General features: G+C 43.6%; 1 protein-coding gene across 5 annotated transcripts; it reads right to left on the bottom strand.

Annotated features, from left to right (window-relative positions):
* Window positions 1–10228: 10228 nt before the first annotated feature.
* ATPSCKMT (ATP synthase c subunit lysine N-methyltransferase) lies at window positions 10229–25728 on the bottom strand. Of its 5 annotated transcripts, none has more exons than XM_032784731.2 (5): window positions 25555–25728; window positions 18819–19116; window positions 17102–17239; window positions 15271–15321; window positions 10229–10821 (listed from the first exon to the last, which is right to left on the bottom strand). In XM_032784731.2, the coding sequence occupies exons 2-5, from the start codon at window positions 19101–19103 to the stop codon at window positions 10621–10623; spliced, it is 675 nt and encodes a 224-aa protein (XP_032640622.1). In that variant the 5' UTR covers window positions 19104–19116; window positions 25555–25728; the 3' UTR covers window positions 10229–10620. The 5 variants fall into 5 exon arrangements, with proteins under 5 accessions (XP_032640622.1, XP_074918779.1, XP_032640619.1 ...); XM_075062678.1 differs by lacking the exon at window positions 25555–25728 and adding an exon at window positions 25105–25343; XM_032784728.2 differs by lacking the exon at window positions 25555–25728 and adding an exon at window positions 24611–25071.
* Window positions 25729–25731: the final 3 nt, after the last annotated feature.

Raw genomic sequence — 25731 nt, forward strand, 5'->3', positions numbered from 1 at the left:
GCCTATTGCTTTCATTGGGTGGCCCTAGTTTTTGTGTATGTGAAGGAGTAAATATCACTTCCTTATCTACCTCCCCACCATTCATGATTGTATAGACCTCTATCATATCCCTTTAGTTGTCTCTTTTCTAAGATAAACAGTCCTAGTCTTTTTAATCTCTCTTCATATGGAAACTGTTCCATACCTCTAATCATTTTTGTTCTTCTCTGTACTTTTTCCAAATATATCTTTTCTGAGAGGGGTGTGTCATTGACCAGAACATCACACAGTATTCAAGATGCAGACATATATTGATTATTCAGTGACATATTTTCTGTTTTTTATCTGTCCCTTTCCTGATGGTTCCTAACATTCTGTTCGCTTTTTTGACTGCTGGTGCACATTGAATGAATGTTTTTAGGGAAATATCCACAATGACTCCAAGTCTCTTTCTTGAGTGGTAACAGCTAATTCAGACCTATTGTTTTGCATGCATAGTTGGGACTATTTTTTTCCAATTGGCATTACTTTGCACTTAACACTGAACTTCATCTTTCATTTTGTCACCCAGTTTAGTGAGATCCCTTTATAACTGTTCACAGGGAGCTTTGGATTTAACTGTCTTGAATAATTTTGCGTTGTCTGCAAATTTTGCCACCTCCTTGTTCACCCCCTTTTCCAGATAATTTATGATTATGTTGAACATCACAGGTCACACTACAGATCCTTAGGAGACCTCGCTATTTACTTCTTCATTTATGAAAACTTACCACTTATTCCACCCCTTGGTTTCCTAATTATATTGATTTCTTTATATACAGGAAGAATCCCGAGTATTGTGGAGTATCTCACTTTCTTGTTACCTTTCACAACAGGAATTTCTGTCTTGTGTCTGCTATTCTACACAAACTTTTTGCCTTCTCTCTGCCTAGCTTGAAAGCCACCTGCTGTCACCAATGCAGCCTTTTCCACGCATTTTCACATACTAGTCATACCGATCCAGATTCTCAGTTGTCCCACTATGACAGACCAGAGCAGTGGGGTACAGGAGTCTGGTCCTATTGGCATCGCAGGGGTGGGCGGGCAAAGCCGCCCACTTCTAAAGGACCTCCCCCCAGCCTAAGGGGATGATCCACAGGTCTAGAACACCAAGTAATTCCGGGGACACTAATGAAAAAAGCAGGAGCGGGGAGTGAGGTCACAGGGCTAACGAAGGAACCCGATGGGGACACCCAGCAGAGAACCCCAGACAATGCCCACTGCTCCTCGAAGGGCATCAAGGGAGCCAGTGGACACCGCCAGAGGAACTCCGCTCGGATGTGTGAACGGACAGAGGAGCGGAAATAGGCCCACAGTCACAAGAAATCCATCAGCCAACCTCCTCTCCCTGGTGCTGTAGATGGCTAGTTTGGCCAGGGCCAAGAGGAGGTACAGGAGTCTGGTAGAGGGCAAATATACTGATCACTGGATGAGTAGTTTTCTGTCCCTGAGTGACCAGACCAGGGCCTGCACTAGAGTAATCAAGAACCTGCTAGAACTAATTAAGGCAGACAGGCTGATTAGCCTGCCTTGATTGGCTGCAGGTGTTCTAATCAAGGCACCTGGGTTTTAAAAGGAGCTCACTCCAGCTGGGAGGGAAGCCAGAGGAGAGGAAGCGCCTGCTGGAGGACTAGGAGTACAAGTGTTATCAGACACCAGGAGGAAGGTCCTGTGTGTGAGGATAAAGAAGGTGTTTGGAGAGAGGCCATGGAAAGTAGCCCAGGGAGTTGTAGCTGTCATGCAGCTGTTACAGAAAGCACGATAGACAGCTGCAATCCATAGGGCCCTGGGCTGGAACTAAGAGTGGAGGGCAGGCCTGGGTTTCCTAAACCTCCCAACTCCTGATCAACACAGGAGGAGCTGACCAGATGCGGGAAGATTCTTGAGGTGAGCAAGTCTGCCAATAAAACACGGTTACTCACCTTTGTAACTGTGTTTTCTTCGAGATGTGTTGCTCATATCCATTCAGTAGGTGTACACGCCGTGCGTGCACGTTCGTCGGAAGACTTTTACCCTAGCAACTCAGTGGGCCGGCAGGTCGCCCCTAGAGTGCACCGCCAGGCAAGTAATATATACCCTGCCAGCCGCCTGCTCCTCAGTTCCTTCTTGCCGGCTACTCAACAGTGGGGAAGGAGGGCGGTGTGGAATGGATTTGAGCAAACATCTCGAAGAACAACAGTTACAAAGGTGAGTACGTGTTTTCTTCGAGTGATTGCTCATATCCATTCCAGTACGTGATTCCCAAGCCTTACCTAGGCGTGGGTCGGAGTGAGAGGTTACAGTGCGTAACACGGCAGAGCCGAAGGCTGCGTATCCCTGGACTGCCGGACCAGGGCGTAGTGGGAAGCAAAGGTGTGCACGGAGGACCAGGTCGCTGCCCTGAAGATTTCCTGGATGGGTACTCGCGCAAGGAACGCTGTTGATGATGCTTTGGCAGTAAGAATGCACATGTTACATGGCCCGAAGGGAGACGGGCCAGGTCGTAACAGGCCCGTATACAGGACGTCACCCACGAGGAGATCCTCTGCGAGGAGACAGGCAACCCCTTAACCCGCTCAGCTATGGCGACAAAAAGCTGGGGGGATTTCCGGAACGGTTTGGTCCGCTCTATATAAAAGGTGAGCGCTCTACGCACGTCTAAGGAGTGCAACTGCTGCTCCCTGCGAGACGAATGAGGTTTCGGGAAGAATACGGGTAGGAATACGTCCTGGTTGACATGAAAGGCCGAGACAACTTTGAGGAGAAAGGCGGGGTGCGGCCTCAGTTGTATTTTGTCTCGATGGAACACCGTATACGGGGGCTCCACCACAAGGGCGCGTAGCTCTGACACACGCCTAGCAGAAGTGATGGCCACCAGGAATGCTGTCTTCCAGGACAAGTAGAGGAGGGAACACGTAGCCAGCGGCTCAAACGGGCGGGGGACATAAGACGGGACAACACCAGGTTGAGATCCCAAGAGAGGGCTGGGTGGCGGACCTGGGGGTAAAGACCTTTAAGGAATCTAGCCACCATCGGGTGTGAGAAGACAGAGTGGCCATCGCTCCCCGGGTGGAAGGTGGAGATAGCCGCTAAGTGAACCCAGAGAGAGGACACCGCCAGGCCCTGCTGCTTGAGCGACCAAAAGGTAATCGAAGACGATTGGGATGGAAACATCGATGGGGTGGAAGCGCCTCTCCGCACACCAGCACGTAAAGCGCTTCCATTTGGCTGCGTATGTCGTCCTCGTAGATGGCTTCCTACTTCCCAGAAGCACCTGCCTCACTGGGGAAGAGCAATGCAACTCGGACCTAGTCAGCCATGCAGGAGCCACGCTGAGAGGTGCAGCGACTGGAGTCCGGGTGACAAAGCCGGCTGTGGTCTTGCGTGATCAGATCCAGATAAAGAGGCAGGGGAACCGGGTCCGCTACCGACAGGTCCAGCAGCAGAGAGAACCAATGCTGCCGGGGCCACGCCGGAGCGATCAGAATCAAACAGGCCCTATCCCTGCGCACCTTCAGAAGGACCTTGTGGATCAATGGGAACAGAGGGAACGCATAGAAGAGGTGCATCACCTATGGAATCAGAAAGGCGTCTGCCACCGAGCCCGGCTCGCGACCTTGGAAAGAGCAAAACATCGGGCACTTCCTGTTCCTGTGGGATGCAAAGAGGTCCATATGGGGATGCCCCCACCTTCGGAAGATCGCAAGGGCGATGTCCGGATGAAGGGACCACTCATGGAAGCAAAAGGACTGGCGTATTCCGAGCCCCGGGGAGAAAGGAAGCGACTAGGTGAACAGAGTGGGCTATGCAAAAGTCCCACAACGTCATGGCTTCCCGACAAAGAAGAGGAGATCTCGTCCCGCCCTGCTTGTTTACATAGCATACCGCCGTTGTTAGTCGATAAAGACCGAAACACAGCGACCCTGGATCTGCTGATGGAACGCTTGACAAGCAAGGCGGACCGCCCTCAATTCTCGCACGTTGATATGGAAGGTGAGTTCGGGAGGAGACCAGCGGCCCTGGGTCCGCAGGGTACCTAGGTGAGCTCCCCATCCCAAGTCCGATGTGTCCGTCGTCAGGGACAGCGAGGGCTGGGGCGGATGGAACGGAAGCCCTGCACACGACGGACTGATCCAGCCACCACTGGAGAGGAGGAGGACGTCCTGGGAATCGTGATTACTGTATCTAACGGACGCCTGGCCGGACGGAGCTGAGGGATGAGCCAGGACTGGAGGGGCCGGAGGCGGAGTCGAGCGTGCGCCGTAACGAATGTGCAGGCCGCCATGTGGCCCAAGAGTGTCAGGCAAGTACGTATGGAGGTTAGAGGTGCTGCCTGCAGCCTGTGGATGATGGCTGTCAAAGCCTGGAACCGCGACAAGGGAAGAACGGCCCTGGCTATGGTGGAGTCTAGAACTGGCGCCGATAAACTCTATCCTCTGAGTAGGGGATAGAGTGGACTTCTCGGCGTTGAGCATCAGCCTAGACTCGTGAAAAGGCGGCTGACCATGCGGACGTGCGCGAGGACTCGGTCCTCTGAGGGTCCCCGGATAAGCCAGTCGTCGAGGTAGGGGAACACATGCACGACTGCGACGAAGAAAGGCGACGACTACGGCCATGCATTTGGTAAACACTCTCGGGGCCGTCGAGAGGCCGAACGGGAGGACCGTGAATTGATAGTGCCGGCCGCCGACAACGAAGCGAAGGAACCTCCGATGGGGCGGGAAGATGGCTATATGGAAATAAGCGTCCTGCATGTCGAGGGCGGCGTACCAGTCTCCGGGATCCAGGGATGGAATAATGGTCCCCAAGGAAACCATGCGGAACTTCAACTTGACCAGGTATTTGTTGAGCTCTCGTAGGTCGAGGATGGGTCTGAGACCTCCCTTGGCCTTGGGGATCAGAAAGTAACGGGAGTAAAACCCCTGCCCTTCTCGTTCTCTGGAACCTCCTCTATGGCCCTTTGTCGAGGAGCGTTCGCACCTCCTGGAGGAGGATCTGCTCGTGAGAGGGTCCCTGAAGAGGGACGAGGGGGGGCGGGAGGGCGGGTACGAAGCAAACTGTAGGTGGTATCCAAGCCGCAAGCGTGCGGAGGACCCAGCGGTCTGAAGTAAGCTGGCACCACGCGGGAGGAAGAACGAAAGACGGTTGGAGAAGGGAGGAGATGGATCCGTGGAAGGAACTGGTACAGCGCCCTCGGGCGCACCTTCAAAAAATGAGGCTTCGGCCCGGAGGAAGGCTTGGAGGGACCTTGGCTTTGGCCCCCCTGGTTACCCGATTGTCTGCGCCTGCCATTTCTATTTCGCCGCCTGGCAAAGTCCTGCCTTTGCCTGGGCTGGGGGTAAGGCCTGTGCTGCTGCTGAGGCCTGAATGGTCTACGCTGGGTACCGGCGTATGCAGGGCACGCTAATGACCCTATTACCTTTGAGGTTTGCAGCGAGTGTCAGTCTTGCCCGAAAACAGGCCCCATGGCCCTTCAAACAAAGGTCGCTGGATGGTTAAAACTGAGAGTATCCGGAGGTAAGGCCAGAGACCGTGAAGCACGAGATGCGGCGCTAGTGACTCCGGAGGCCAGGAGTTCTGTGGCGAGTCCGCAGCATCCAAAAAGCCGCCTGTAGGAAGTGCCGTGCGACTATTTTCCCTCGTCAAGGAGAGCGGCGGAATCCTGATGCAGTGTCTTGCGGAGGAGCTCCTTAACTTATCAGCCGCGTCCAGTGTGGTACGAGTAGCGGCTGAGCAGGCTTTGCTGTTGGGACCCGCAGGCTGCAGGGGCTCCTGCGGAATAGACCTCGCAAGCGGTCCATACGCTCGCCTCCTTAGACTTGGGGGCCCGGAGCTTGTTGTCCATGGCGTTCCCTTCTATTCACAGACTGAACGACGAGGGAAACGGGCAGCGTGGACATATAAGTACTCATGGCCCTTCGAAGGCGACCATGTATTTATGCTCCACCCCCGAGCACGGGGGAACGGAGCCGGTGACTGCCAGATGGTGGTGGCTTGGCTTGGATGGTCCTTAGGAAGTGAGGGCGACACGAGTGGGCGCATCCGCCCAGAGTAATGCTCATGACCGGGTCCTCGATCTCGAGAGACCCCTTCAGCTTGGATGTTCATATTTTGCGCCACCGCCTTGAGGGATTCCTGGGTTGCCCTGAGCGTCCAGTGAGGGGACTGGTGGATGTCGTCCCGCCACCACCTCATCTGGTAGGACGACGAGGAGAGACCTGGCAGTGAGCGGGTCTGGTGCGGGCCTCTGACTGGAGCACCGCTTCCTTGACTCGTTTGGCGAGTTCAGCATCCCGGGGGATGAGACGACCGCTCTTCCGTAAGGATGGGGAGGAGGGTGAAGGAAGTAGCTTCCGGAGCCTCGTGCTCTGAGACAGACGATCGTGGGGAATTTGCTGAGGGCCCTGGCTTTGATATACGCCCAGGGGGTCCTGAAAGCCCCACTGCTGTTGGACCGTGCTCCTCTGTACCTCAGAAAAAGAGGGCGGCGGGTCTTTCAGCCATCCGGACACACTGTCCGGGCCCCCGGAAAGACGACCTTGGCGAGAGGGCCACGGGGGAGCCGAGCCGGGAGCTGTAACGGTCGCGCGCGCCGACGGCGGAAGACCTCCCGGGGGCCAGAGATCGGGTGCCTATGAGTTCATTACTGGTGCCGCGATCGAGACCGGGACCTGCCACCAGCTCGGTGCCGGGAGGTCGACCGGGATCTGGATCGTCGATGTCGGGAACGACACCTCGAGTCCCGGTGCCGGTAATGGTGGCTGGAGCCAGAACGGTGCCGGGAGTATCGAGACCAGCGCGAAGACGACCTACGCCGCGAGTATGACCGGTGCCATCGTGGAGAGCGGTGCTGGGACTGCGAGCGGCGTCGCGAGCGAGACCACCCTCGGGATCGAGATCGGCGCCGAGATCTTGACCGGTGCCGAGTCGGAGAGTCCAGGGACGGTGCTTGCATCGGCGTAGGCTTGCCCTTTGATTGTAGAACCCGCACCAGCGGTGCCGGGGGTTGGGGCAGCACAGGATCCGTTAAAGCGATGAGGTCCCTGGCCGACGAGAAGGTCTCGGGCGTGGACGGGACCATCAGCTCTACCCCAGATCTTGGCGGGGAGCTGGGAGGGATCAGACTCGACGGACCTGCCGGGCCCGGAGTCGATGAAGTCCCTGGCACGACCAACACTGCCGGCATCGGCGCCGGGTGCTCCTTTCGAGGCTGCTTAGCCGGGGTAGAGGACGTAGAGAGCCTCTTCCCTTGAGCCGGTGCCGGAGAAGGTCGGTGCCGTGGCGTTTTCGCGGCGCTGGAGAGATCCGGTGCCGGAGCCGAAGCGGCACTCGGTGCCGACGACGAAGGGTTAAGCGCCGCTTCCATCAGGAGCGTCTTGAGGCGCTGGTCTCACTCCTTCTTGGTCCTCGGTCTGAAGACCTCGCAAATGCGGCACTTCTCGGAGATGTGCAATTCCCCCAGGCACTTCAAGTAGGCGTCGTGGGGATCGCTGGTGGGCATCAGCTTTTTACAGGCCGAGCACTGTTTGAACCCTGGCGAACCAGGCATGAGCCCGGCGCCGGGCGCAGGAGAGGGCTAGCGCCCCGAACCAGCTAACTATATACACTAAAACTATAAACTATAACTATACTATACTACACGAACTATAATTAAAACTAAAACTAGAACAATGAATGAAGAGAAGCTAGGGACGTGGAGGACAGCTATGCCATGCTCCACAGTTCCAACAACCGACACGGCGGTAAGAAGGAACTGAGGAGCGGGCGGGCCGGCAGGGGTATATATTACCCGCCATGGCGGCGCCACTCTAAGGGGCAACCTGCCAGCCCGCTGGAGTTGCTAGGGTAAAAGTCTTCCGACAAATGTGCACGCGCGGCGCGTACACCTACTGGAATGGATATGAGCAACCACTCGAAGAAGCAGCGCAGGAACCACGGAGGTAGAGGAGGAACTTCATCACACCACCACAACTCTGTCTAGTGGATAGTGGGGACTACAAAGGAGCTGGCTGATCCTGCATACTTTAGAGCAGACTTAGGGCTTCTCTGAAGCATGCTGGCTGACTATGACCCCTCAGAAGTTGTTATGCCAGCCCAGAAAAGCTGGAATACTGTACCACTCCAGCCCCCCTCCTCTACTCCAGGAACTGCAAGTGCCCTCTAGCTGGGGACTCCTCCATGCCAGAATACCCCATCGGGAAAGTTCACTGGCCTTTTCAGAGGCTGCAGTGAAGAAAATAACCTGGTTCAAAAGAGATGCCCTAGTTATGAGCACCAGTCCATAGATTAGTCACCACAATTTAACATTCATTCCTGGACAGCAACTGCACATTATCTTCCAGCAGCCTGAAAACAGAAGCCCTAAGTCTGCTCCTGTAACTAAATTTCCCACATATTAAGAGTCATGCATTATATTTTATGAAGTTAGCTGACATAGGAACTGCAGCAGTGCATACAAGTAGACTTTGGCTCAAACATCAAAAGTAGAGATCAAGGGCTATCACAACTTGATGTGCTGAATAAAAGTTGAAGTGCTAAGTAAATATTATGATTATTAAGAGATTAGATAATCTGTCCAATCATATCTGATAGATTAGAATATTAAGAATGACTTTTTAAAAATATCAGCTTTGTCTCTTTAAAAATAGTCCAACACTTTCATCCAGAATAATTAACATACGAAAGCATGATCCTGAAGGTCAGCAGAAAAAGCAGTCATCTTTGGGTGGGATTTTTATTTTAAGAGGGAGAGGAGGAACAGGAAAACAGAACTGAAACTCTTTATCCAATGCCATAAGAGCGAGAATAAAAGCCTTTATTACAACTAAACCTAAGGCAAATCTATCTCGCTTAGTTTTTGCTCAGTACTGTGATCTGATAGACACAGGTGCAAATAGCAACACAGATGAGAATCATGTTTAAGGAGCATAGTAACTGATATACAAAGAAAGCAGGAATATTTTTGTGGGGGAAGAGCAGGAGGGGCTTCTGCTTGTTTTTTTGCATTAGAAATACCAGGTCTCGTGTTCTCTATTTTGGCTCCAGCCCTTCCCTGACCTTGAAGGACTAGAAAACTAGTTTTTTGGGCCTCAAACATGCAGCAGTGCTGAGTCTCTCAAAAAAAGCTCTTCTCTTAAGTGTTTGCCAAGAAGTTAAATAGGTGTTACTTGAATTTAGTTTGGTTTTATTATCAGAGGAGTAGCCATGTTAGTCTGTATCCCACAAAAACAATGAGGAGTTCCTGTGGCACCTCTTCAGATACAGGCAGTGAAACTACAATACATATATATATATATATATATATATATATATATATATATATATATATATATATAATTTGTTACTATCTGTAATGTTCACTTATTTTCTCTTTTATATATATTTATGCCTGTATCTGTAATTTTCACTCCATGCATCTGAAGAAGTAGGCTTTTTACCCATGAAAGCTTATGCCCAAATACATCTGTTAATTTTTAAGGTGCCACCAAACTAAATTCAAAGAGTTTTATATAGTGACAAATTCTCTCCCCTAGTTGCAGATTTCAATCGCCTCTGATCTCATACTAGCTCTCCAGTCTTCTAAAATGTCCTTCTACAAAAAATGGAAGGGAGGGGGATTTTCAGGCCCTTTTGATGATAAAGCAGCAGAAAGGACACATTTTTTATCCCCAGGTCACCATTAAGTCCTTTGTTTTGTCTCATTTGTCAGAGAGAGTGATTCTGGTGTAAGGAAAGTCTTGATAATTTGCAAACACCTATACCAGAAGAAGTCTCTCCTAAATCATCATTTCTGCAATTTTGCCTAAAAGGTGTTAATTAAAATAAGTTAACTCAATTTAACAAGGCTATCAAGATGTGAATATGCCCTACTAAGCAGCTGGGTTAGCTTGATATTGTAACCCAGGTCCTTTCTCTTCCCTCTATGATCCTCACTTGTTTGTCAATCTGAATTTAGAATGTTAGCTACTCAGGTCCAGGGCTATGGGCCTGATTCTGCACTGCCTTGCACAATGAAGTCCAGTGAGAGTAAGGTAGATGCAGATCAGAGTGCTAACATTTTACACTAATTTTATAGATGTATAAATGACTCCACTGCTTTGCACTTTGGGTTTCAGGCTCCAAGTCATTACTTGTTTCTGCAAAGCAGCTTGCCAACCACTTCTGATACCCAAAAGTAATAAATAAGCTTATGAGCACCAATGATGAGAGCTCAAAATATGGCCAGAACAAAAACAGTTAAAAATAACTTTAATATTACTAGAGCATTTAGTTTATACACGTGTCCTTAACACTACTGAACCCTTTCTGCATCCTACCACTTTTCATGTAAAAGATATTTTTTAAAAAAATTCTAACAATTTCTTCTTGTAATCAATACATACAAGTCTTCTTTGCATTTTTCCATGGTATACCTTGTCTACATTTTACTGGCCTTTGCTTTGCTGTAATATAAAATAAGACTACAGTTCAGTTTGTTTAACCACAAGACATTCTGACAAAGAAATGGGTTTGAGAAATATTCAGTGGTACTTATTGTTATCCTCCCACTGCTTTAAGTATACTACGAACCGAATCAGACGGTCACCATTTAAAGTTCGCTCCAACATTTTTTAACCTGACATCTTACAAAGGATGCATCTTTTGCATAGTTTCTGAGCATGTCTTTTCATTTCCTTTGAAAGCTTTTGAATCATAGGCCCACACCATGTCTATTCCTTCTCCAGTAGTATGATCTGGCATCCACTGTGGGAAAGGAAAACGGCACGCAACAACTCTGGCATTGTGATCAAGTTCTTCTTCAAGCTTCTTCTCCAACTGTGGCATCTGTGGAGCAACAACAAAAGCCCTTCAGATAGTGTGCAAGATAGAAGCGTTCCCACTTGAAACTACTTCAGCCACTCAAAATTAATCCAAGGCTTGAAGATCCCTGTTTTAGTCTTAGAAAGCTTCCATGATGCAGGATCGTATGCTAACTTTGATGTGCAGGTACACAGTATATAAAGCCAAAATATGGTCTTAAAACTTTTTTGATCTTACCATTAATCAGAATAAATTAAAGTTTACATAACTTTTTAGAACTTATATCACATTTATTGGGAGCTATATCATCCTCTACAGAGAGAAACTTGTGGAGGGGGACAGGACACTCCACAAGTTTTGACTCAATTGAATCCAGCTCACTGGACTGGGGGTGGGGTTAGACCCTCTATGGAACATCCATGTAGTTTCAGCCCCCTAAAGTTTTATTATGTTCCAGGATCCATACACATCTTGGAGAGTCCTGGAGGCTAGTGCCTCTATGCTGCTTCATGCCCCTACGGCAGCATTTGGAGAAGTCAATGGATCCCTGATAGCTAAAGATCAAATTAACAGGAGTGGGGGTTGGAAGGAGGAGTTACTGAACAATATTGTGATTGAAGAGGAAACAATATTACAGAAAGGCCAGTCCTCTTGGGTCTACCCTCTCACCTTCTGCAGGTTAATCCTTCCCACAATAGCACAGGGACAATAAACACAACTCCCCTTACATGTATAACCTTCTGGTCCGAGATTCACTCAATCCAGCTTCCCTCCTCTTGCAGAAGGCTGAGTATATAGTCAGGGACAAAGAAAATAGGATTTGCCAGACCAGACCAGACCAATGATTTGTCTAATTGGTCATTTTACCTCCAACAATAACTTATACCAGATGCTCAGAGGAAAGTGAAAAAGATCCAAAATGTACCTAAACCTAAAAGGAATTCCTTCCCAACCCCAGATGCTCACCACTTATGACCTGAAGCAGGAATGCTGACAGACATTCTAATTTGTATCCTGGCTCAGAAAAGGGCTCATGGTATGCATATATCTATCCAAGTTTAATTGTTTAGATTTTTGCCTCAATCTGCTTGTGGCAGTGAGTTATACAGACTAGCTGTAGTGCTGTGTGAAAAAGTATTTCCTTTTATTTACTATAAATTTTTTTTATTTTCTAAAAAAATGACCATGTGTTAAAGAAAAGACTAATTTATGTATATAAATAAGTTTAAAAAGACAAATCAAAATTCTGTTAAAAGGAACCAAATGTTCCTTAAAAAGACAAAAAATGTTTTATATGGGATTCTCCATGTCATCAGTGGCCTCAGTCAGACAATAAGACATTCTTTCACTAGTACCAGAAGACAAATTTAGAGAAACGTTATCAAAGGTTGTAAATAGCTTCCACTATCAAAAACTTTTCTACAGCTGCAGAATACCTGTTATAATAATTCTATTAATAGCTAAAGTTTCAAGTGGATCGTTTCCTTTGAGGCAATGACATTAATAACTTAAAATGTACCAAAGAGAACTTTAAAATAATGTAGTGTCCCATACTCTGATTTTGTCCATACAAAGAATGATTGTGAACATTCATGTTGATATTTCTTAGTTTCCATTATTTTAAAATGACATTAGAATCTCAGACTGGGCCAAGATAAACCTGAAAACAAAGGAGCCAATTCTGTATAGAAATTAAATCACTAAAGGATGCATAAATATGCAATTAATCTAATTCTTAATATACAGAATACGAACTGGTTGTGTGTCATATCTGCATAATATCAGGCATAATTATGTCAGTTATATAAATTCATTAATTGTAACCCAGTTATAACTTATCCCTCAACTGACAAAGTAGAGATGTAAAAAAAATCTAAAAATAAACTGGAATTTACCCATAAAATTATTAGTAACAATAAATGTCTCAGACATTGACTGTTTAAGATAACTGGGTTTTTATAGAAGGATGCTGATTTCTATTTTGTACCAGCACATGCTCATAGATTTATTTACTTCAGCTTAATAAACACTAAAGCAATAGGCCCTATACAAAATATAAAATTTTCACTATTAATATGTTTAAAAAAATTTCCCTAACCTACCTCAAAGTTCTCTTTCAGTTCACCCAATATCCACAAAACATCTCCATCCACCATAGATAAGATCCTCTCCCTTCAATCCACTCACACGCATATACTGATCAACCCTCTCCTTCAGAGAAAGCTTGTGGGAACAGAGGTCTTGCTGTGTGGTCTGTGGGTCAATAAATCCAGGCCCTGTCTTTGTAAGTTAGTCTTAGACATTAAATAGAAAAAAAGTAATATGCTCATGGCTTCAAACTAGGCCAACACTGTAACTGACCTGACCTTTCTATAAATAATAAGATACATTCATCCACACAAAAAGTGATAGAGAAACTCTGTTACAAAGCATCCTGAGGCTGAAGTCAATGGGGGCATTCCACAACCCTAAGGCGGCCCTCAGCATTTACCTCAGATATTTGGGCCCACTGCATTTATGGCAACATTTGTGATCATATCAAGAAGTATTTTATTACTGGAGGGATTTAAAAAACACAAACAAACCAAAAAAAACACACTACTATTCTGGATGAAAGAAGTAAAATACTGTTTTCTTCGCAGATGTTGTGGCTCTTCCTTCTACTTTATTAGGTCAGATAGCAACAATGAGTAATTTACCTCTTCTTAGGCTGCCACTAATTCTGAAGTTTGTTCCAAACACGTATGTCTAATCAATTTGTTCACATTTGTTTTTCTGTGCAACTGTTAACTTCCTATTTGCCAAATAGTCTTCCTGCCTCTGCACCTTTGCCCTTAGAGATTCTGCAATGCGGCTACAGAATTTCTAATTGCAAATTCATATCTGTACTGGCAAGTGAATCAGAGTATGATCATAATATCACTCAATTCAGAAAGGGTGGTCTAATTTCCTCACAAATTAACTGCTTCAAAGAACAATTACTACATGACAGTCTTGTCAAAATCATGCAACTGAACACTTGGTTTGTAATTACAGATATCCCTGTAACAAAGGCATCTACTGCCCTCTCCTGGAACAAAGACTGCTACGCTGCAGTAAATCAACCAAAATGGTTGAGTTATTATCCAGTCTCTTGGGAACGCATACAATAAAACTGCCGGAACACTTGATAATGCAGACTTTCCTTCAATATGCCAACTACAGAAGTAGAAATAAAACTACATTTTAAAATACACAGTTTTCAAAATGAGAGAGTGCTGTGGTTGGTGTCTGAATCAGATAAGCTTTTAGTCCTACTCCTTACAAGAGAAAAAAAGGACAGAAAACAAAACAATGTAGGTATTATTATGCTTCCGACTGTGACTCCCTGTTTATGTTAACAACAACATTTTATCACACACTGTTCCCATTTTACACTATGACCATATAACACGCTGCTCTGGCATAAACTCTTCACACATTCCATCCCACACAGTCGCCTGCCCTAAGGAATGAAACTACTTACAAACGTTAATGGGGGAGTGAAAAGGAGATCTCTCAGTGCATTCATAACACATACAAGGCAAGTGCTCTTATAATACTACTGCCATAAAAGTATGTAAATGGAATAAAGAAATACTGAATTTTCTTCCCCTTTGAAGGAAAATGTAAACATAACCAAATAGCACTTGAAAAAACACAAAAATGAATTTTAAAGTTTGAATTAGTCCATCTACTGTACCATAAAAGTGGTCTCTCTCGAAATACCATTTTCACAGTAATTTTAAAAAGCCATACAATTTCACCTGGAACCTGACATTTTATGGGGGATACACAGCTTTCTCAAAGTGAAAAACAATTTCCCTGTATGCTCTGCAAACAAGCAATTATATTAAAAGCACCCAAGGTAATTGAAGACTATTGCAGTACGACGAACTGACAAACCACTGAGGTGCTTTCAGTTTTTGAAAAGTCCATAATCTTAAGTTTAATACTCTGTTCTTTAACATATAAGTCCACAGAAGTGAGTTGAAACTAGTCAATACTCATCCTCCCTGAAAACTATTTTACTGAAAATCTGGAGAATGATGAGTTTCAATGATCAAATGGAAATTGAAATTCCATTTTGAAATTCCAAACATTCCATTAACTTTTCAAGTAATTTAAGCTGTTTGTAAGAGTTCACAGAATTATGTTTCTGAACCATATTGGAATTTGGACTTCATGAGGCAGTACACAAATTGGAATTTTACAACAGACAGACAATTGAGATTCATATCATCTGAACAGGTTTCAAGTTGTACCAACAGGTTGTATTATTTAAATGTCTATAAACTATAATCAGCATTTTGTCAAACCAAAGACTTGAACGTCAAAGGTCCTGATGAGTGGACTCACTTTACAGATCAATATCTCTGTGCTGAATGCCTTGCTATTATAGTCATAAAACACAATACAGACAATGAAAGAATGAAGAAAAAAAAAAAGACTTACCATTTGAGGTACCCCAAAAACAACAACATTTGTATACTGGGAAAAGCTAACCTATTAAAAAAAATTTATATTACCATCATTGTGGACAATGAACACTTATAATATCAGTGGATACTAGGGGGAATGTTGGTAATAATAGTCTTCCCTTTATTCACACCCTTTTTCACAGCCAGGCCTCCTACACCAGGGACAAGGACAGGAAATGATACAGAAGCCACTATGCCAGCTCAACATAGCCAAGGACTCCCCAACACAGGTAGCTTTACACCGAGTAGCACAAAACTGCTTCAGTGTCACCAAGGCTCTGGCCCTAAGTTCTCTGAATTGATTAATATTCTGGAAGTTGCACAGGTTTACTCATTTTTACTGCTGTTCTTATCCCTAAGGAAAAGATTTATCATTTAACATCTTAATTTTGCCACATGTCAATTAAGTCTTTAGCAATATATCTAGAGTTAAAAATGACTAACCATTTCTATTCAAGTCTGTGTTTTGAGTCCCTCACAACTTTCTGCAGTTTTTAATTATTGGGAAGAAATTATCTGTGTCAGTTCTCTGCCTTAAGGAGAATTATTTCAAAAACTCTCATTCAAAAATCGTTGATCTGTTTTTGAACTTGGGAGGGGGGGGAGATACACTTTTCCCATTATATAAAATTCTTGCCCTTCTTTTTCTTTATCACTCAATGGCTGAAACAGCAGTGGGTAGGTAAACTGAAATCTTGCAGAGAATTAATCACTAAGAAGTGTTCTGATAGAAAATTATTCTGATTCATCTGAATTATGAGGTTTCTGAAAAAAATCAAAACTGCACTATGTTTCTTTAAAACACTTTTGTTCAAAAATTGATTGTGTGTGTGCACGCTCGCACATATTATATACACATATAAAATGAAGGAAAGTGCTACGTGACATGTATGCACAATAAGGAAGCTGCATATGAACATGCACATCTTATACAGTGCCCAGTGAAGCCTGATCCTGCATATTACAGAGAATAGCCTTGCCACTGATTTCAATGAGTGCAGGATCAAGATCTGTCTATCACAGGGCTTTGTAGCACCCAGCCTCATTCAGCAAGTACTTAAATGTGAGCAAAATACTCCAAAAGAACCCTTGCAAAGGGAGTATATCTGAGGACCAAAAAACAGCAAAGCATTTAAGCTAGTGAGTACTCATAGTTAGTATGTCCTTGCATACTTTGCTGTATCAGGGCTTGAAAGAGCGCATTATGGGTGACAACATTCCAGTGGTGTCTAATAAAATAATTCCAGATTATGAAATTTATTTTTTTCTTTTACAGGAAATACCTGAGACTTCCATTATTTAAAAAAAAAAAAAAATACTCCAATAAGAGAATGTTGAGGCTGCACAGTAGCATGCTCAAGTTAGTAAATGCTAAAGTTGAACTTGCTAGTGCAATCATAACTTTTCCCTTGTGCACATGAATCAGTTACATAATACTACACTATTCTCAAATAATACAAAATAATCTAGTTAAAGTTGTAGAAACTATACATTTTTATACATTAGCATATTTAAAGTTGTAGAAAATATTATATGATATAGGGTCTTATTTGAGAAAGTGTGATTATCTAATTAATATCTGCATCATAATGCATGAGCACATTAGCTTTGCATCTTTACCTTTGGTATTTCCTGACTTTTGAATGCCTAGATGTATAACATTAACATTTTAGCAAAGTTTTTTTTTTTTTAAATAATAATATTATCTGCAGCTGTGTGTTTTCAAATTGAACACTTGTAATTCACCAGTGGAAATTATTACTACATACTTGGATTTCTATAGGGCTTTTTCACAAAACACCTACCTTCCACAAATCTGAAATATAAAATTTGGCATTATGATGCATCCCTTCTCTCCAAGCACGATATCTGGAGTACCAGACTAGCCAGGGATTTAATTCATAACCAACAGCTTTGAATCCTTCTTTTGCAGCTGCTATCACCTACAAAAAGACAAAGTACGCTTCATTCAGGGCCAGAATAAACTATAGTATGACACTATTTATGATAGAATTGTGCTTGCAGGAAACATAAGAGAATAGTGTAATTTTATTAACAGCAGAACCCCCCAAAAAACAAGTGCTATATGTCTTTATTAGTTGTGTTTATCCACCTTTGGCGGTTGAATACTAAAGCCCCAATCTGCAAACAAACATTTACACGTGCTTAACTTAAGTATCATGAGAAGACCCACTGAAATCAATAGACCTACTCCTGGTAGTGAAGTTAAGCACAGGAGTATTTGCTGGATCAGAGCATAAGGCCCTCATAGTGCCATGACATATCCATGTGCTCCATTTCAAGCATGCAAGTAGTTTCAGTGACTTACCTGTAAATTAAATGTACAATTGGCCAAGAGCACAGCAGTAAACAACACTATACACGTACATGCACTCACCTAAGATCAAAAATACGAAGTGACCTACCAACAAGGAAAGTTCCACAGGGAAAGATTATATACTCAAAAAACATTCGACACAGGCAGTTATAACATATTTTCCTAATTCACAGTATAGCACTCTGAAATGCCAGATGGATATGCAATTTAAAAAGTTAATTTTATCATAACTTCAAGCACACGCTAGCTGATTTTTTTTTTTTCAAATAAAGTAGTTTAGACAATACATTTTCAAGATTTAAAATTGACTGATAAATTTAGCAAATGTCTTTCGATGAGTTAAATTCTGCTTGGTGTATTGATATGGAGTAATCCCACTGAACTCAGCTGGGTAAACTAATCTAGTAAGGAAATACATTTTGTTCCCAAGTCTGCTGTATTTATTGAACTGTACATGAATCACTCTCACTCTCCATGTAATTTTTTAAATAAAGAAAATATACTGCAAATCCCACATATAAATAAAGCCATGTTTTCATGCCCTCATTTTTCAGAGGGGAATTAGATAATTAAAAAACAATATAGATTAATCCGGGGAATATGTGGTAATAAAATTAGCAACTTTTAAAATATGCAATATGTAGGATTTAAACTACTTGACAAGCATCTTTAAATAATAAAATGACTCAAATCATGTGAAAATAAAATTTAAAAAATCTGTATTAGAAACATATGGAAAAGTAGAAAAGTAAGAAAGTAAATATTTTGTTCCTGAATAAAACTAGTCAAATATTCAAATAGTTTATTCCACACATTTTGAAGTTTTCCATATCAATTAGTTAATGCAATTTTTTTCCATTATGCACCATAAAAAAAATTCACAAACATTCAAATAACCTGACATTTTCATATTATTTGAAGAATACTATTTTCATTATTTGCCCAAAGGTATTGTTGAATAAGTGTCAAACATTCTGAAGCCTGTAATATATACTCTTAAAAACAGTCCAATTGATCGTCTGAATTTTTGTGGGACGGAGAGGAAAACTTAATACAGGATATAGAACCTTCACAAATACCAGGAAAAAAGGAGTGCATAATGGAAAATATCTACTACAGTAGCTCACTTCTTTAACACTGTTTGATGTACATGAATTTAGAGGAGCCAGAGTTTTATAACTCACAATACGTCCATCGCCGCTACCTATGTCAACCAGAGATCCACTTCTGTATTGTAACATTTTCAAAACATTTTCAATCTGAGCTGAAGTTGCAGGTACAAAAGGAAGGCAAATTTTTCTCAGTGCTGGAGTTAGGAATGGAGTGGCAACAGCATACAGTACCACCACTGTCCCACCAACAATGCCAGTGACCAACAAACCCCAATTTCTTTTTCTTGATCTGTCATTATCAAGATTCATATGCAAAATGTCTTGGGTATGGCCTTCTCCTTGAAGTACTTTTGACATCAACAAAGTGTACCTGAAGAAAGGGAAAAACATATGTAACATGAAATGCCAAGTATATATCTATTTATTTCTACAGACAAAATCTTGCTGGTAAACAGCATACAATAATAGAATCACATACTAAAATCTAAAGCTTTAGCTACGCTTTATATAAAAAGCTTGTCTCCTTTTGAGCTGGGATATATTCATAAATCCTATTAACAAAATATTAAGTGCCCTTCGAGAAAATCATCAGAAAATAATTGAATTTTAAAATCTGTTCTTTCTACCATAATTGACTCTTCTGCTCACCTAGAGCCCTCATAAATGTATTGGAGAGCAAGGAATACATACTAAGAAGCACATTGTCTATTTTCATCCAGAAGACAGGGAAATTACATATTTACCTCCCATTAATGCAAATAGAAGTTAAGTATATAAATCCCACATACACAGAAATGAAAACACCACCTTCACTCAAAAAAACCTGTTCTTGTGCATAACGATTGCAAAGTTTTTATTTTAAAGTATCAGTAGCGGTTTTCTCATCAAAATAGAATGATTTTCAGTTATGAAAGGAGCAGAGTCTCTTTCACTTAGAACAGAGAAAAATAGGTAAAAAATCAAGTAGTTAAAAAAGCACAGTGCACAGCCTGCTAATAAACCTATGGTTAAATGTAGTGTACAACACATTCTTCATGTACTGTATTTAATATCCAAAGCTAGCCAAGCGTTCTTTGAATTACTATGTTAGCACCCTGGTCCTTAAAAAACACAGATACATTATTTCTGTACAACTGTTTAAGCCTGATTAATTTTTCTTTCAACTCATTGTAATATCATATTAACACTCTAGAAACAATATGCCTTTAAAAATCTTAAGAGGGTTTCTGAATATCGTATTTTTATGCGACATGAATATAGTGCTCATGAAAGGTGTTGACCTGATAATATTGTCTTATATTTTGCTACATAATACAGAAAAGTCAGCGAAAGTACAGGCTTCCCCACATTGTCCCACTAGTGTGCTTCCTTCTTGACCAACTTCTTTGAGAACATCAAAACAGTTCATACGATGTTGCTAAACTTACATATACAGGAGGGCCCCTCCATGTCATAAGGCATTGTCCATACAAGTGTGACATTTACGACTCATGATCCAGTACCACATGGTGTTGAGAGCAAGCTGCTTTGTGCCAAAAGAGCTATGGCATGATAGAAGTTTGAGTCTTTTGCAAATCAATGGCCAAGACTTTTAAAAATGAGCTCTCAAAGTGCCTAAGCTCTATTTTCAGGTACCTAAGTAACTGTCCTAAATTTTCAAAAGTGATGAGCAACTAATAGCTACTGTTGACTTAAAATAAGAACAGCCACACCTGGTCAGACCAAAGGTCCATCTAGACCAGTAATTGTCACACTTTATTCAGCACTGGTGAGGCCTCATCTGAAGTATTCTATCCAGTTCTGGGCACCACACTTTAGAATACATGTGGATAAATTGGAGAGAGTCCAAAAGAGAGAAACAAAAAATAATAAAAGGTTCCAAAAACCTGACAAATAAGGAAAGGTTAAAAAAAAACAAAAAACCAGGCATGTAAAGTCTTAAGAAAAGACGACAGGGGAGGAGAACCTGGTAACAGTCATCAAATATGTTAAAGGCTATCAGAGAGGACGGTGATCTATTTTTCTTAAAGTACACCAAGGATCAGACAAGAGCAAATGGGCTTCATCTGCAAGAAGACAGATTTAGGTTAGATATTAAGAAAAGCATTCTAACTATAAGGGTAGTTAAGTTCTGGAATAGGCTTTCAATGAATGTTACAGAATTCTCATCAGTGGAGGTTTTTAAGAAGAGGTGAGACAAACATCTACCAGGGATGGTCTAGATCAGTGATTCTCAAACTTTTTTTTTTTGCAGTCCACTTGAAAATTGGCAAGGATTTTGGTGGACCACTTAATGAGCTTTCCAAATGTTGTTTGTACTGTTAGCTAACTACTGTAAAGCACTTTGGATAAAAGCCCTATATAAAACAACCTTAATAATAATTAATGTTTTTTGTTCTACAAATAAAAGCACACAACTCATCTTTTAATATCAGTAGTCTTACCTTTCTAATGCAATGGATATGCCCTCTCTCCCCTGCCGTGGCAGCCACCAAACTGGAACTGAGAAAGAGGGCCATCTCTCCCTGGCAGCCACATCCCTGGAGTTGAGGAAAGTCATCTCTTTCTTTGGCCGCCACAGCCCTGCACATCCCAAATTCCCCCCCCATCCCCACTTCTCACCCTACTGTCCTCTCCCACCTACCCCCTATTCCCCCCCACCCTCCCAAGGCCTCCACTTCATCTTACATGTGCATCTTTCTCCAGGGTCCAGGCACCTAATTAGTGGAGCCATGCCTATGTGGCTCCACTAATTAGGTGGGTGGCCCTTCATTCTCTTGTGTGCGGCCGCCTAAGTGCGCAACTTAGAGGGAACTGTCCACAAACCACTTGAATCAAGCTTGCAGACCATTGGTGGTCAATGGACTACAGTTTGAGAACCTCTGGTCTAGGTTTACTTGTTCCTGCCTCAGTGTAGATAGCTGGACTTAATGACCTCTCAAGGTCCCTTCTAGCCCTACATTTCCATGAGTCTATAATTTAAAACTACAGTAGAACCTCAGAGTAACCAAGACCAGAGTTACGAACCGACCACTCAACCACACACCTCATTTGGAACCGGAAACACACAATCAGGCAGTAGCAGAGACAAAAAAAAGAGCAAATACAGTACAGTATTGCATTAAACTACTAAAAAAATAAAAGGAAAGCAGCATTTTTCGTCTGCATAGAATGAGTACCTCGAGCCTTGGCAAGAGCAGCAGCCCCAAGCCCGGGCAGGAGCCACGGGGAGAGGGTGGAAGCCCCAAACCCAGGTGCCCCGAACCCCGACAGGAGCCATGTATTACCCTCACCTCTGTGTTGCCTGTGGAGGTGGGTCTGATCTCCCCCCATAAGAGCCATGCAGGGGAAGGATAACTAGCAGATTTTGGGGAGATCAGATTTCACGGGGTAAGACTTTTTTCACAGTCCATAACACGTTTTTCATGTCCATGAAATTGGTAGGGCCCTAATTATGATGATCAACAGATGACTCTGGCAACAGTGCTATAAGGAGAGGTTTTTAGATGTCTGGACATTCACTGGCCGATGAGTGTTCTCATGGGATGGACTCCACCTGAGTAGGGAGGGAAATAGACTTCTGAGATAGAGGTTGGCACAACTGATAGAAGAGCTTTGAACCAGGAATTCAGGGGAGACAGTTGGGAGATGCTCATGTAACCTCCACTCCAGATGCTAACATAGTGGCAGGAAACTCAATAAGAGAGGATACAGCAAAGGAACCAAGTGTAGGAGAATGGATATCAAGATGGTGTCTTGGTATTGTTATTAACAGTCAAGTAAGCAATAGTGGCTAGTAGAATGACTGTACCAAACTGGACAAGGAATCTGGGTAAAGCCAAGCAGAAGCAACTAAGAGATCTATACACCAATGCAAAGAGCCTGGATAACAAAATGGAGGAACTAGAACTACTGGTGCAGGAAGTGAAATCAGACATTATAAGGGTAACAGAAACATGGTGGCATAATAGTTATGATTGGAGTACAGGTATTGAAGGGTATGTGCTGTTCACAAAAGATGGAAATATAAGTAGTAAAGTAGTATTGCATATTAATGATAAGGTAAACTGTAAAGAAATGAGAAGTGACGGAATGGATAAAACAGAATCTGTTTAGGTCAAAATTATATTGGTGAAGAAAGCTAATAGAAGTTCGACTGGAATAGCGCTTGGGCTATGCTACAGACCCCAGGATCCAATATGGATAGAGACTGCTTTAATATTTTTAATGTAATAAATGCTAGTGGGGATTGTCTAATTATGGAAGACTAACTTCCCAGATATATGTTGGAGGACAAATGCTACTGACATTTATTTGGTATGTACCAGATATTCCTGGATGTGACAGCTGACAGATTTTTTCACCAAATAGTCACTGAACCAACAACAGGTTATGCCATTTTAGATTTAGTACTGGTAAGCAGCAAAGACCCTAGAAAAGCTGGTTGAAGAAGACAACCTGATCATCAGCTAATTCAGTTTAAACTAAATGGAAGGATAAACAAAAATAGATCTGCAACCAGGGTCCTTGATTTCAAAAGGGTAATAGTTAAAAAAAGTAAGGGAAGTAGTTAGGGAAGTGGACTGGATGGAAGAACTCAAGGATCTGAATGCGTACAAGGCTTGGAATTACTTTAAGTGAAACATGTTTTTACAAAATGGTAGACTGTGCCAGACCAACCTGATTTCTTTCTTTAAAAAGATAACTGATTTTTTTAAAAAAAGGAAATGCAGTAGACCTAATCTACCTGGATTTTAGTAAAGCATTTGATATAGTTCCATATGGAAAATTATTAAACTGGAGAAGATGGAGATTCATATGAGAATTGAAAGGTGGGTAAGGAACTGGTTAAAAGGAAGACTACAACAGATCATATTAAAAGGGGAACTGTAAGGCTGGAGAGAGGTTACTAGAGGAGTTCCTCAGGGACCAGTCTTGGGACAAATCTTATTTAACATTTTCATTGATGACCTTGGCACAAAAAGTGAGTATGCCCTAATAAAATCTGCAGATGACACAAAGTTGGAAGTACTGCCAATAGTCTGTTCTGGCCTTAAAATCTGGGTCTATGAGCACTGGTTATGAAGGAAGACTCCATCACCACTGCAACAACATAGAAGACTGGCTATCAGCCATTATTAACTAGCTACTTACAACTTTCTTTACTTCACCTGAAGTTTTGCAGGCCACTATAATTTTAAAAAGTGACTTTTAGGTTTTCAGACTTTAAACAATCAATTTTAATCTTGTTTTACATTTGTACTTTTATATGTTGCTAAAGAAAGGCTGATTCGCACTGAAACAGATTCACAGAAATGTAGGGCTGAAAGGGATCTTGAGGGATCATTAATCCCAGCCCCCTGCTTTCAGGTAATAAACCTAGAACATCTTTGAGAGGTGTTTGTCCCACCACTCCTTCAAAACCTCCACTAAGGGGGATTCCACAACCAAGCTTTGAAACCTAGTCCAAAGTGTAACTACCCATATAGTTAGAAAGCTTTTCCTAAATATCCACCCTGAATCTCTCTGGCTGCATGTTAAGCCGATAACCTTTTTTTCCCTACTTTCAGTGGACATGCAGAATTGATCACCATCCTCTTTATACAGGCCTTAAATTAGATGACTGTTGTATCAAGGCCCCTCTCAGTCCTCTTTTCTCAAGACGAAACCACCCCAATTTTTTAAAATCTTTCCTCAGAGATAAGGTTTCATTATTTTTGTTGCTCTCCTCTATACTCTATCCAATTTATCCACATCTGTCTTAAAGAGTGGCACCCAAAACTGGACAAAGTACTACAGCTCAGGCTTCACCAGTGCCAAGCAGAGCAAAATAATTATCTTCTAATGTTTGATATATGACACACCTGTTAATACGCTCCAGAATATTAGTCTTTTTGACAACTGCATCGCACTGCTGACTCATTCAATTCGTGATACACTATAACTTGCAGATCCTTTTCAACAGTACTACCACCTAGTTAGTTAGTTCTCCATTTTGTAGTTGTTAATTTGACTTTTTCTTCCTAGTGCAGTACTTTGCACTTGTCTTTATTTAAGTTTATTTTGTTGATTTCAGACCAATTCTCTAATTCTGGGGTGGACAAACTGCAGCCCTCCAGCGGCCCCAACAGCTCTGCCCCGCTCCAGCGCTCTGGCCGGGGTGCTGGGTCAGCGGCCGCACCACAAGGACAGAACAAGTAATTGGCTAAAACTGAAGCAGAGATAAGCTACACATGAGAAAAAAACTTCCTGTCAGGGTGGTTAAGCACTGCAACAAATTGCCTAGGGAGGTTATGGGATCTGTCACTGGAGGAGCAGGTTAGACAAGCACGTGTCACGGTCAATCTCTAGCTAATACCCAATCCTGCCTCAGTGCCAGGGACAGGACTGGGTCATCTACCACGGTCCCTTCCACGCCTGCGTCTCTCTGGCTCTAAGGCAGCAAGTTCCACTCCCAGGCCCTCAACAGGCTTCGCTTCAGCAGTCACCGCTGCGGGGACGGGCGCGGCTGAGCGGGGTCCGGCCAGCGGGCGGGTACCTGGCCAAGGCGCTGCGCACCCGCTGGGGCGGCCCCACCGCTACCCAACCCGGAGCAGACAGGCCCCGCCCCCTGCCCCTCGCAGCAGGGACCCTCCCTCGCTTATCCAGACCAGCGCCCGCCCCACTCATCGAGGGGCCGATATCGCGAGACTCGGAGGAGCAGGCGGGAACTCGGGCCGACGCAGGCGCTTCGGAGTGGATGATACCACCTGAAACGCTGGGGGGGACTCCCCTGTGGCAGGCTGTACAGCACTGTAGAGTAACGTACCCTGCCTTGCAGCGCGCATTTGCGCCGTCTCTTTTTGCTCTCACTGTAGTGCCGTAGCCCCCGCCAATATCACGTGTGTCGGAGTTCCGCTCAGTGTCTTTCCCACTCCGACTTGCGCCTTTCTTTCCCTTAGACGCTTCTAGAAGGGCTCAGTGGGGGCACCACATTGGTCCCAGC

The sequence above is a fragment of the Chelonoidis abingdonii genome, chromosome 2, assembly GCF_003597395.2.
Source record: "Chelonoidis abingdonii isolate Lonesome George chromosome 2, CheloAbing_2.0, whole genome shotgun sequence".
NCBI classification, from domain to species: domain Eukaryota; kingdom Metazoa; phylum Chordata; order Testudines; family Testudinidae; genus Chelonoidis; species Chelonoidis abingdonii.

Excerpts from the sequence above, each read along its gene's own strand:
- ATPSCKMT (XM_032784726.1), bottom strand. The coding sequence starts at position 21,306 with ATGACTTTCCTCAACTCCAGGGATGTGGCTGCCAGGGAGAGATGGCCC. Across the intron at positions 17,240-18,818 it reads GTAGCGGCGATGGACGTATT|GTGATAGCAGCTGCAAAAGA; the intron begins GTGAGTTATAAA and ends GTCTTTTTGTAG. Across the intron at positions 10,822-15,270 it reads TTTTTGGGGTACCTCAAATG|ATGCCACAGTTGGAGAAGAA; the intron begins GTAAGTCTTTTT and ends GTTGCTCCACAG.